Source organism: Furipterus horrens, unplaced genomic scaffold (genome assembly GCF_987537825.1).
Source record: "Furipterus horrens unplaced genomic scaffold, mFurHor1.1.pri manual_scaffold_3, whole genome shotgun sequence".
Lineage (NCBI taxonomy): Eukaryota > Metazoa > Chordata > Mammalia > Chiroptera > Furipteridae > Furipterus > Furipterus horrens.
This window is the reverse complement of record NW_028327173.1, coordinates 33215834-33228004: the sequence shown is the minus strand read 5'-3', so window position 1 is coordinate 33228004 and position 12171 is coordinate 33215834. Positions and strand designations below refer to the sequence as shown.

The following is a 12171-nucleotide window of genomic DNA, read 5'->3' as shown; positions in this document are numbered from 1 at the left end:
GACAACTCCCACCTTTAAAACACTGCCTTTTAAACAAAGCTTGTCTACAACGACCAACACCTCACCGTGGGACGTTTTACTGGAACAGCCCCACTCCTTACCCTTGCAGAACGCAAGAGTATTGATTAACATGGATATCTCCCAGGGGTGCTTCAAGTCCATCTGTCACTGCAGGCTGGGGAGGAGGACTCAGGCTTCCCTCTCCCCCATTCATTTATTTATTCAATCAACACCCCTATGTTAGTCAGCCACACGCTTTGTCATGACAACTCTGGGAGGCAGGCATCATTGTTCACGTAGACAGATGGGGAAACTGGGGCTCAGGAGATTGGATCACTTATAGGAGGTCCCGAAGTGCTCTAGTTCTCTATCACGACATAACAAATCTCTCCCACCCCAAACTTAGTGTTTAAAACAATAGCTATTCTCTTGCGTTTTCTGTGGGTCAAAAATTTGGGGAGGGCTCAGCTGAATGGTTCTAGTTTAGAGTCTTTGATGGAACTGCAGTAAGACAAGGTCAGGAGCTGGAAGAGCAGAGTGCTGGAGGAGTCATGGGATGGCTGGGGATCTCTTATGATCATAGTATTTTCCACGTAGTCTCAAGGCCTCTCCCTGCAGCCCTCCATGGGCTACTTTGGGCTTACTCACAGCATGGTGGTCTCAGGGCTCCTGGCATGGCAGTTCAGGACCCCAGCTGGAGCATTTCAGTAAGCAATGCATCACCTTTTCTGACCTTGGCTCACAAGTCCCACGGTGTTACTTCTGGCACTTGTTTTGGTTACAAAGGAGTCTCAAACCCACCCAGATTCAAGAAGAAGGGACATAGACCACACCTCTCAGTGGAAGGAGGGTCACGGTCAAAGCGTAGTAAAACGTGTGAGATGGAGCTACTGTTGCAGGGGTCTTTGGAAAATACAATCTGCTGTACCCAGCATGTGGCAGAGCCAGGATTTGGAAGAGATACATCTGATTCCAAAACTTCTGCTGCAAATCTGTAGCCCAGCCCACAGGGATCTCTCCATCTCACTATGACCCTTGCCGCTGGCACACACAGTCATTATTTGGTCTCCTCAAGCCGATGAGAGCTGGGTGGGTTCAAGCAACAGCTGCTTCTGTGGGTCTGGCAGCAAGACTGCCTTCAGGGTCTGCCTGTCAGAAAGGCCATACCCAATGCCAGTTTGCGAACTTTTTAAAGAAGGGGACTGAGAAGGTCAGTCAGATCCAGAGGAAGAAAGCAGGTGGCAGCCCCAGAGCACAGCGAGCCTGCTGCAGAGCTCACTGTCATAAACAACTCATCTGGTGTTTTTCCTTCTCCCACCAGGCTGGCCTGGGATGACTCAGCCCTTGACAGAAAAGGTGCCTTCAAGTTGGGAAACAGCCCAGGGTTGTGGAAAGTTCACGGATCTGGAGTCAGACAGTCCTGGTTTTAGTCCTGACTTGACCATCGCTGACCTTGAACAAGTTCCTTGTCCTCCCAGAAAACGCCCTCCTCACTGGTTGTTTTGATGACCAAAATGCATATGTAAACAAAGCACCCAGTGCTGTGCTAGTTTTCATGTTCTGGGTCATGCCCAGACCCTGCTTGGGGGCTTTTTGAAGAGGGCGGAGAGAACTCACTTGACCGTTCCGTGTACGCTAGTCCAGCCCCAAGACCCTGGTTGGCATGGTGGCTGAGACCTCGCCCGTGAAGTGACAACTAAATGGAGGTGTCTGAAGGCAGAGAAGGGGTCAGCCCTGTGAGACACGTGGAGGGAGCGGGGGAGTATGAGAACATGGAGTGGTGCAGGCAAAGACCCGGAGGGAGAAAGGTCCAGTTTCCCTGGAGTGTGAAGGGCAAGGAAGTGGGTAGAAGGTGGGAGGTAGCAAGCACAAGCTGAGAAAATAAGCAGAGACCCAACTACGAAGGACCTTGTAAATCAAGTTCTAAGATTTGAAATTTAAAGGCAATTAGGATCCTCCTGAAGGGTTTTACTCAGTTGGGTGACATCATCAAATCTGCGTTTTAGAACAGCCCTCCTGGCTATGTGCGGTAGAGGCAGGCCATCGTGTGGCACGGAGTCCCATTGGGAAGGGCGACAGTAGTCCGGGGGATAGGTGGAACTGGCCCTTTCTAGGATATCAGGGAGCTGGAGAGAAGTGGGCAAATGCCAGAGATTGGAGGTCTCATGGGGAGGAATTGTGACAGTGTGGGTGTTCAGAGCTGAGGGGTATGGGGTACGTAATATGTGCTTTGAGTGAAGTCAGTTCGGAAGCCATGGAAGTATGGGGCAAGGGGAGAGAAGTATCACCGAAGGCTTTACTAAAGGAATATCACCTAATTGGAGAAGACTTGATAGAGATAAATTAGCCAAGGAAAAAAGGGGAAGAACTTCAGGAAGAGGAAATGGCTTCTGTGAAGGCCCAGAGCTGTGAGATACAATGCACAGAGCAGACACTCCGTGTAGCTGAAAAGATGATTATTGTACTAATTTATGTGTTAATGGTCACTGTGGTCCCCAGGGCGCTTGAATTTTAATGGGTCATAAACCCTTAACTTAAAGATTCATTATTGGTAGATTTCAAAGTGGAACAGGGACCAGTTTAGGATGGGAGGGTTTTACTGTTGTCCCTGGGATTATTACCAAAGGAGATGGCTGAGCCCTGAGGGTCAAGCAGGCCGGTGCTAGTACGACAAAAGGTATCTTACTCTTTGGTCTTGCTGATGGTCTCCACCCTGAGACACCTGAAGCCAGACCATAGAAGCCCAGTGCTTCCAAAGGGATGCAGTACAATCTAAAAGCTATAAACACAGTCTTTGGGGTAAGATTACCTAGACACATAGCCTGGCTCCTCTCCTTCCCAGTTCTGTGGTCCTGGGTAAACTATAACTTCGATGCCCTTGTTTCCTCGCCTGTTAAATGAGGATAGTAATAATATCTACCATTTAAGGTTTTGTGAGGAATAAAGAGAGAGAGTCCTTCCAAAACTTTGAACAGTGAGTGGTGTGGCTGTTTTTATTACTGTTATCATTTCTAAAACTGCTCCTTTTTTCGCGCTGTCTCCATCTCTTTTCCAAGTTGCTCCTTAATGCACACACTTCCAGATATGAAGCTGGGGCGGAACGTGGCCAAAACGTTTTTGGATTATTATCGCCTGAACCCCGTGGTTGAGAAAGTGGCGCTTCCTGTGCCGAGGCTACGGTAAGTGGCGGAGCAGAGCAGTATGGGCTGGAGTCCTGCTTCACTGAGTTCATGTTCAGGGGCAAGTCCCCTTTGCCCCTCTGTGGGCCTCAGTTTCCCACCTGTGGTAGAAGAGCTTAACAGAGCACTTCGTGAGTATAAAGTATGATATGGGGTCAGTCAGAGGGGCTGCCACATTTCATGGGAGTCCACAAGGATGGGGATTTCTGGGAGCTGAGTGCAATCATTACCCTAAGTTAGCCTGGGTGGTACCATATGTTACTTCATCTGATAGCTCATCCTTAGGGACTCCTACATCATCAAGGCTCATAACATCCCTGATCCTTCCATTTCCTCATTCATCAAGTGGGGACATTAGTGCTCCATAGGGAGATTATCATGCAGTGGGTGATAAAGCACCCAGCACAGTACCATACAGGCATATGTCCCCTCAGTGCATGGTAGACCCTTTCCCTCAAGATGCAAACGTTCTGGGCTGGAGAGAATACACCCCTGAGAAGCTTTGGCTCCTGTGCTCTGCTGGGACCAGTGAGGAGAGAAGGCCAGGAGAGGAGTATCCTTCCTGAGGGCTGAACAAGAGCCCAAAGCACTGGGCATTCCCATGCCTGCTGAGATGAGCCCAGTGAGCATTTGGGCATCTGGACTGTGCTGACCCTTCCCTGCCTTTTGGCTTCGTTTCCTTCCTACTCCCCTAGTGGTCCAGACTCCATGAAGAACATGAAGATGTCTGATTTACTGATCCTGCCAGACCAGTCTTCCCACTGTCCTTGCCCATGACCTTGACCCTGTGCTCTGCTACCTCAGGGCCTTTGCACCTTCCTCCCTGATGCACCTTCCTCCTTACCTTATTATTGACAAAAACAAAACAAAACAAAAACAAAAACTGTATTAATCACTGCTATTTATCAAGTGGAAGCAATTGTTCTACCTGATCTTATTTTTTTATTCATTGTAGATATTATATTCTCCATATTACAAAGGAGGAAAAGAGAGCTCAGAGAGGAGAAATTAAAATGTTTTTTGTCATTGCCAAGATTTTATCCTAGGCTTTTATGATCCCAAAGCTGGACTGAAGTCCAGCTAAATTCCACCTAGGAAGTGTGGGTTCAAATTCTTTCTCAGACTCATGCTATCTGTGAGGTCTTAGGCAAGGGTCTTGGCCTCTTAAAACTTTTCTCTACCTGTCTATAAAGTTGGGGCAATAACAATGACCTCTAAAGATGGTTTTAAAGATTAGATGCAAGTTTGGTCCAGTGCCAGGCAGCCAGTAGGTGCTCAATAAATGTTCCTGTGGTTTCTGGGTTGCAGTCCCAGATTTCCAATGGGCTCATCACAGCCTAGGGCAAGTCCTTGGCCTTCTCTGGCTGGGCTGGATGATCTCTCAGGGCCCAGATTAAACCGTGCTGTGAGTCACATGTCTCTGAGCTCCAGCTCCATGCAGAGTCTGCATGACAATGTACTCTGACTCACAGTCTGTCTCAGATTGTTCACCGGTCAGGTGGGCTCTTTGTGGCCTCCATCCTGGGGGAGGATCATATTTATTTTTTTCTCTGTGCCCTCACAGTGACAGCACTGTACCAAGCATGCATTCCGGTATACACTCATTCATTGATTCATTCATCGATTCATGCATTCACTTAGGAAAACGACACCCCATGCAAGGGCTCTGGGGGATGGAGGAAGCTGAATGTATAAATGATTAAGGCCTGACCCTGCCTTTGAGGGGCTCCCCTCTAGAGAAGAGTATTCAGTTCATTCTTAGACGTCATTCTTGATGGGTTAAAGTTCTTAAAAATTCAAAGCTTTATAAAACTCAAAAGAAGCCTTAGAATCTCATTTACAAGTTAATGTGGGGATTGTCACTTTCAGGTCCTCTGTCAGCCTGATTAAAATGATCTTGATCCTTGACCACTTTTTTCTTCCATGTTGCATTGTCACAGACCAGTGAAGTGGTGCTGAGAGTCAGGGACTTGAGCAATCCTCTGAGACCCCTCTGCATGATTAGGGGTGAGGAAGTCGAGGTCCATGGAGCAGATGGGACTGGCCAGATGCAGGACTAGATCCTGCACCCCATGATCCCCAGCCTGGTGTCCTCAGCATCAGATAGTGAAGAGTTCTTTGGCATGGGGGTGGGGGGGGTGGGGGGGTTGGCACTTGGTCCAAAGGCTGCAGGGAGCTCTCAGCACCCTGGCTTCACCCGTGCATGGGAGCCCCTTGCCCTGAGGATTGGAGCCATCTTTAAAAAACAGTGGAAGAGCTCATTCCTCCAAGTTCACAGTCTTGAGGACTCAAACCCACCCTTAAGTTAAGAAAAACAAAATGAACCCCCTCTCTGTCCCTGCACCGCTGCCTCATCAACCTGTGAATACCACTTAGCTCTCAATTGGTCTGAAACTCTTTAAAAATGAATTCCCAGGAGGACACAAGGGTCTGACTTGGAATTTGAATATTTCCTTTTTCTTGTGTTATTTTCCAGCGAAGCATCAAATAGCATAAGCGAAAGAGCAGTTCTGGTTTTAAAGGAAAATTACATGTTTTGACTCAAAATTAATCTTTGCTTTCTCTCATCTCTGTGGATAATTATAATATGTCAGTTTCTACCCTTGTGCTGGAGGGAGCCTGTCAGCATCCTTGGTGCCAGGCCATCATTCGTAAAGGGTCCCCAGGGAGGGCCAGCAATGCGGGCCTAAAAGCCCAGGCTCAGGGACAAGGTGGATGAGAATTAGACAGGAAAAATGAACAGGCCAGGCGAGCCTTGGTGAGGAGATGAAGCATGAGTGTGGTAGGTGAGCTGGCCTCCACGTGGGAGGTGGGATCAGACTCAGCCACGGGCCGGAGGGCTGGCTCCATGGTGGGGTTTTGATGTATGTATGTGTGGGACATAGAGTAGGCTCATCAGTTCCTCTGAACACTAGAGCCCGCCACGTGCCAGGCCCTCCACTGGGCGCTGGGGGATCATAGATAGCCCTTGCTCATCGGGAGCCCAAATCTACAGAGGAGAAAGGCAAAGATAACAAACAATAAGGAACAGTGAATCCAAGTGCTCAGCTATGTAACAGATTACACCCTCTCTCAAAAACCCGCCTGAATGGCTCCCCACTACCTTCAGAATAACGTTTCAATTCTTCTCGTTGTTAATTCAAAGCCCTGGCCTACATCTGAAATGTCATTTACAGCCTTTAAAACACCCCATCCCCTTGTAAGCACCTTCTCCACCCCACCTGCTCTCTACCACATCACACCCAGCGCTTCAGCGGGAACAAATCAGCTGTTTTCATACCCCCTCCGTGTCTTTGTTCATTCTTTTCCCTCTTTCTGGAACGCTCTCCCTTTTTGTCACTGGATGGTGAACTCCTACTTACCGTTCAAAGCCCAGTCCACATAGCACACTTCTGCTTTCATTCTCCACCTGAGACAGAGCGCTCCTCTCTGTGGGATTCCTTACTGCATTATGCACACACCTGCAGCCTGGTGTGTCCCCTGGTGTGCTGTCATGGAATCCTTGCATGTCCGGCTTCTCCGCTGGACAGGTTGCTCCTCAAAGAAATTAGTCACTCCTGTATTGTTTATGCACAGTGCAGGGGCTGGCACGGAAGACCCTAATGCATGAATCGTAAAATGATAGAACTGAAGAGGCCCCAAGAATGATCTCCTTCATCCCTTTCATGTTATAGGAGAGAAAAGTGAGACCCAACAGAAATTACTCTCTGACACCACCTGGTGCCAACAGGGGTATCCCAAGAAGGCTTCTAAAAGGAAGTGGGGTTTGAACTTGGTTTAAAAAAATGAATATAATTCAAATGGATGGAATAGAAAGGGGAGAGAAGTTATTTCATGTTGGGGGATAAGGTGTGACAAGCAGGAAGCAGGACCTAAAAAGAGGCAATCTAAGGCTATGCCAAGGTCAGGGTGTTGCGAGCAACAGAGACGATAAAGATAAGACTGTTCATCCAACTCTTCTCAAGCACCTACTGCATACCAGTCTGTGCTTTGCTCAGCAGTTACAGAGAAAAATCAAAGGCATCAAACAGTCTCATGATAGAAACAGATGGGCAAAGAACCATGTACCCAGAAAATGGTGTGCCAAGAGGTGAGGTACAAAGGGCAGCGGAAGCCTCGAAAGAGGCTTATTTTCTGGGAAGTCAGTTTTCCAAAGGAGATGAGTCTGGAGAGGTAGGGGAGGACGTTACAGGAAGAGAAACAGCCTCTGCCGGGGCCCAGAAGTATGGGATGTTGGCTTTCTGGTGCCTTGTCTCTCTCTGGGCCCCCATATTTAGTTACAGAGGCTCGTTGCCTCTGTAATGACCCCACCAGTCATTCTGCACATTCACATCCCTCCCCGGCCACTCCACACCTTCCCAAATGCCACCACCTACCTAGGGCTACCTCACCCGTGACCTTACTTCCACAACATAAGAAATGCCCATGTTATTTCTCATACTCTCTTGAGGGTTAAGAACCACACCCTTCAGTGACATACAAATAACATCTTATATTTATTTCTCAAAGCTCTTCCCCCAGCTCCCACATACCAGAACCTATGAGGCAGGAAGGACATGGGCTCTTCTTATTATTTTAGAAATAAAGAAACAGACGCTCATAGACGGGAAAGGACTTCTCCAATATCACGTTACCTATAAACAACATCCCTAGAGCTCTGGGCTGTTGGTGGGTAACAAGGTCTAGCTGTATCTCACCCATGCTAGATAGTCTTGCCACATTAGCAAGATCCTTCGGTGAGTGTAGAATTTCAGACAGTGAGGCTTCTGGGTGGGGGGGGGGGGGGAGATATGTTGAGGCAAGGTGTCCCTTTTGTGTGGTGCTACTTATTGTCTTTACCTTACTCGTGAGTCATCAACAGTGATAAAAAATGTGTATTCCAAGGTCAGAGCGTGGGGCGGGGCAAGGGGGGAGGCCACAAGAAGTCACTTCTTCAATTGTAATTCAAATAGCCCAAAAGATTCCCATATTCATGGCATTTACCACTTTCTGCCATGCATTGTAATTCTTTATTGTTTTGTGTAGTTATTTTGTGCAATTGTCTCCTCTACTAAACTCATGCAGCCTGGGAACAGCATCAATGTATGACTCATTTTTGTCACCTCCAGAGACCATTGGACCACACATAGCACCATGCCACTGTAAGTTACAGTAGGCAAGGAATGACACTGGGTGCACCCACTCATATTCTTTCATTTAATGTCACAATGCCCTTACAAGGTTGGGATATTTTATCCCAATTTTACAAATGAAGCTCAGAGAAGTTAACTAACTTGGCTAAGGTCACACCTTTCATCTATAGCTTACCTGGAAATTAAGATGAGTTCTTTCTGGCTCTAAAGCCCACTCATTCCACTGGAAAAAAAAAACAAAAACAAAAGAAAACTTAGTCTAATATATGAATGAATGTGACTTATCAGTCACAACATCAGGCCCTGTATGAGGGAAAATGTAAAAATGGATAGGACTTGGTCCCTGCCCACAAGGAACTCATGGTCTTGTGTGTGAGTAAGGAAGACAGTGGGCAATTACTGAAGAGTAGGGTTAAGGGTATTGCATTGAGTGCTGGTGCTGGGTGTGGGGACACAGTGATGATGCAGACACATCTCTGACTTCTAAGAACCCCCAAACTTGTGGAGAGACAAACCCTTCATGAAATGCCATAATCAGGCTGTACTGAGGAATATAAAAAGGACTCTGAAGCCCAGATGGTTGTGAAGGGAATGAGGTCCTAGACTCTCCCAAGCCATAACTCTTCTATGTGTCCATCCTCATCTCCTCATGAATGGATAGAATGAGTTAGGATCAAGGTGGAAACAAGGAAAGTTAGGTTTTCTACCAGAGCCAGAATGATACAACATATCCATTCATCCATCTAACTGCCATTCAGTGAATCATTGTGCTTGCTTCAAAACAGGGCTTAGGCTGGACTCCAGGGACAAGACAAGGCCACTTTCCTAGGAGGTCACATTCAGTGGGGGAGATGGACATGCACACAAATGATTTCAATACAGTGTATATATGTGCTGTCTTTCTTCTCTCTTTCTGTTATCTCCCCCTTTGCAGGAAAGAAAAACCCCCTCCCTACAAGTACTCACTCCTGCGGGGCCAGGTCAGCAACTACCCCAACGGCAAAGGGAATAAGAAGAGCTCAGTAAACCATGAAGACCCTTCAAACTCCCTTTAAGGACGTGAAGTCCAGAGAGGTCTTGTGGAGGCAGGAGCATGCATTTTCTGCTGGGGCATGAAATTAATCACCCTTTTCGTTTCCAAGATAAGGGCTGTGGAATAAAGAATAAGCTAGTGAGAGAGGAAGGAAAAAATGAGAAATTTCATCATTGATTTTCCCTTTTACCAATGGAAAGCCAGTTGTAAGGCTTCAGCTTATGTCTCAGGAATGAAATAGGAGAGCCAAACCAAGTGAGTACAGATGCCCTTTCCCACCACATAGAGACCCTCACAGGAAGGGGAAAACCAACACATCCCCTTTGAGGTATTTGACACATCTCAGGTCAGTTTACCTGTTTAAGTTGTATATTCACTACATACAGATGATTATTTTTCAGAATAAGCCAAGAACAAGTTTACAGTTTTAGAAAAGCCGTGTCCACATTTGCTGATCCAAGACATCAACAACATGTACAACCCAAGGACAAATGTACTGTTGGGGACAGTGGGACAGCATTTTTGAAGTCACAGTTTGTCTTAGACATTGAGTCACTTTATCTATGAGTTGCATGCTCCCTGACTCCCCCAAGCCCCCGCATGCAACGCCAGAAAACTGTTCTGAGAGCTATTTCCCAATGACCTGGGTGAATTAGTTGAGAATTTAGATCTTAAGACAATAAGTATTAGTCACTAATTCTCCACATCCTGAGGTCACAGATCAAAGCTGGCCATGGAAGAGGTCGCCATTCGTAGTCTGAAATGGGGTGAGACTGATTGCCAGGTAAGGAAGATACAAAAGACCGAAAGATGCACTGTGAGTCAGGCAGGGATGATAAAATAAAACAAGAGCAGTAGCAATTCCCAAGGTGGGGCAAGCTTAATATTGTGTATTTTTCTAAAGAGTAAAGTGCCTTTGTATGATGAATAGGTCCAGGAGAGTCTGCTCCCTTCTTGTCTGCAAAGCGGCAGGCTGAGTCACCATGACAGCCTGCTAATTAAAATGACCTCCTAGAAATGAGGATTAGGAAATAGAGAGAGGAAGGGAGGCTCAGGGGAGATAGGGCCTTTAGCACAAAGCTCCAGTTAAGCACTTTTTTGCTTTGGGTTGAAGATTTTTCTAAGTTTGTTGCAAAAATCAAGAGCAAAGCTTATTCCCCCTTTGCATATTGGTTTTCAGACATTATAACAAAGAACCATGTGTTAGCTGGCTACAAATGTTGTGTTGTGTATACAGCTTCTCCCCTGGGTTCTTGTTGCCCAGAGGAACACAAATAAAGTGGTTTTTGCAGCTATTCTGTTCCTCTGAGTTTTCGTGGTACCTTTCCCTTTAGGTCTCCCACTCCTTCAAGAACCAACCAGCCAACCTAAATTTGGTATAACCCTCACTTTGCTGTCAGAGACTCTATCACTAAGATAAGGAAGAACAGTTAAGACTTGACTTTCCAGCAGGTCTCATGTCAGAGTCCTGGAGATTTAGTTGACTACAACCAGCTCAGCTCAATGATAGCCCAGGTCTATTTTTCTCTGATAAGACTGTTTCAATATGCTGTGACTATATTTAGGCCCCACTTGTAAAAAAACTGCTTTGATTAACTGGATCACAGGCCTTACAAGCAGTGGGTATGCTAATAGTTTATGAGCAAAAACTTGGTGCCAGGCGACTCTGGGTTTTAATTCTGTATCCTGATCCTGGTTCTGTATCTTAATAGCTGTGTGATCTTGGGCAAGTTATTTAACCTTTCTGAATCTTAGTTTTCTCACCCGTAAGATAGTAATAGTAATGCCTACCTCATTATAGTAGGTTTAAAGAATTTAGGTAAGGAAGTGCCAGAAAAGGTTCTCAGTAAATGATAGCTATGCTATGGGTAATGTAACCAGAATGGTGAGCGGTCTAAAATTATTTCCCAGTAGAAATGAAAAAAGAGACTGAAGTTGTTTGTCCCTGAGATTAAAAAAGGATAAGAGGGAGTAGAGGTAGAAGAACAATCTTTAAAAAGTTAGAAGGATATCTTAGACATTCTTTTTGTCCAAAAGAAGCTAACATTTTCTGTGTTGTCAAAGGTGAAAACCAACTCTAGGAAGGTATTCTCAGTAAGATAGATTTTAGTTCAAAATGAGGTGAATAGAGTTGCCGATCATTTAATGGGCTCCTGTGGAAACAGTGAGCTCCCCATCACCAGGGTTATGCAAGCAGAGTCTGAATAAAAACTTGTCATGGAGGAAATGAGGGGCTCCTTCTCTAGGGAGGTGCTGTATGCTCTGTGGCATCACCTTCTAATCTAAAAATCTGGAGAGAAATGACGAAGCAGGAGGTTGCATAACTGATGTCAGAGAATGGAGTGTACAGTATGAATAGTATCTTTTAATGCTAAACAGTTGCCATTAAACATGTCTAAATTACAGCATATGGACTCTGCTAACATTTAACATTCCTTTAGAGGAAAAAATACATGGCTATAAAGCTGACTGTAGGATGTCTTTGCAATAATACCGTCTGCTTCTCCACATTGGCAGAGCAGAGAGGAAAGGTCTAACCAAGAAAAAGGGGGCTTCCAGTGGACCTCCCTGTGACCTTGGCCTGCTCAACAACTCCCTAGCTTTTTTGGACCAGATTATGCCCATGGTCTCAAATTAGAGGGGAAGGATTTCAGCACTGAGATGGAGGACAGCACCAGCCCGAAAGGTGAGCCAGCCAGAGGCTACTCGCCCACCCAGACCCAGCAGGGGGCGCTCTCGCCTCTCTTCTTGCTTGCCGACTCTTCTCAGGATAAAGCCACAAGCAGGAAAGGTGGAGAGGGGACGGACATGCTGGGCCTCTACCTTG

At 46.3% G+C, this 12171-nt stretch overlaps 1 protein-coding gene across 1 annotated transcript in view; it reads left to right on the top strand.

The window, feature by feature from the left end:
• Positions 1-10631, top strand: part of AGBL4 (AGBL carboxypeptidase 4) — a 1058495-nt gene extending 1047864 nt beyond the window's left edge. The window contains exons 12-13 of the mRNA XM_090269428.1: positions 3083-3179; positions 9246-10631. Coding sequence (XP_090125554.1) covers positions 3083-3179; positions 9246-9366 — 218 coding nt within the window. The 3' untranslated portion in view covers positions 9367-10631. The remainder of the gene's footprint in view (positions 1-3082; positions 3180-9245) is intronic.
• The last annotated feature ends 1540 nt before the right edge of the window (positions 10632-12171 follow it).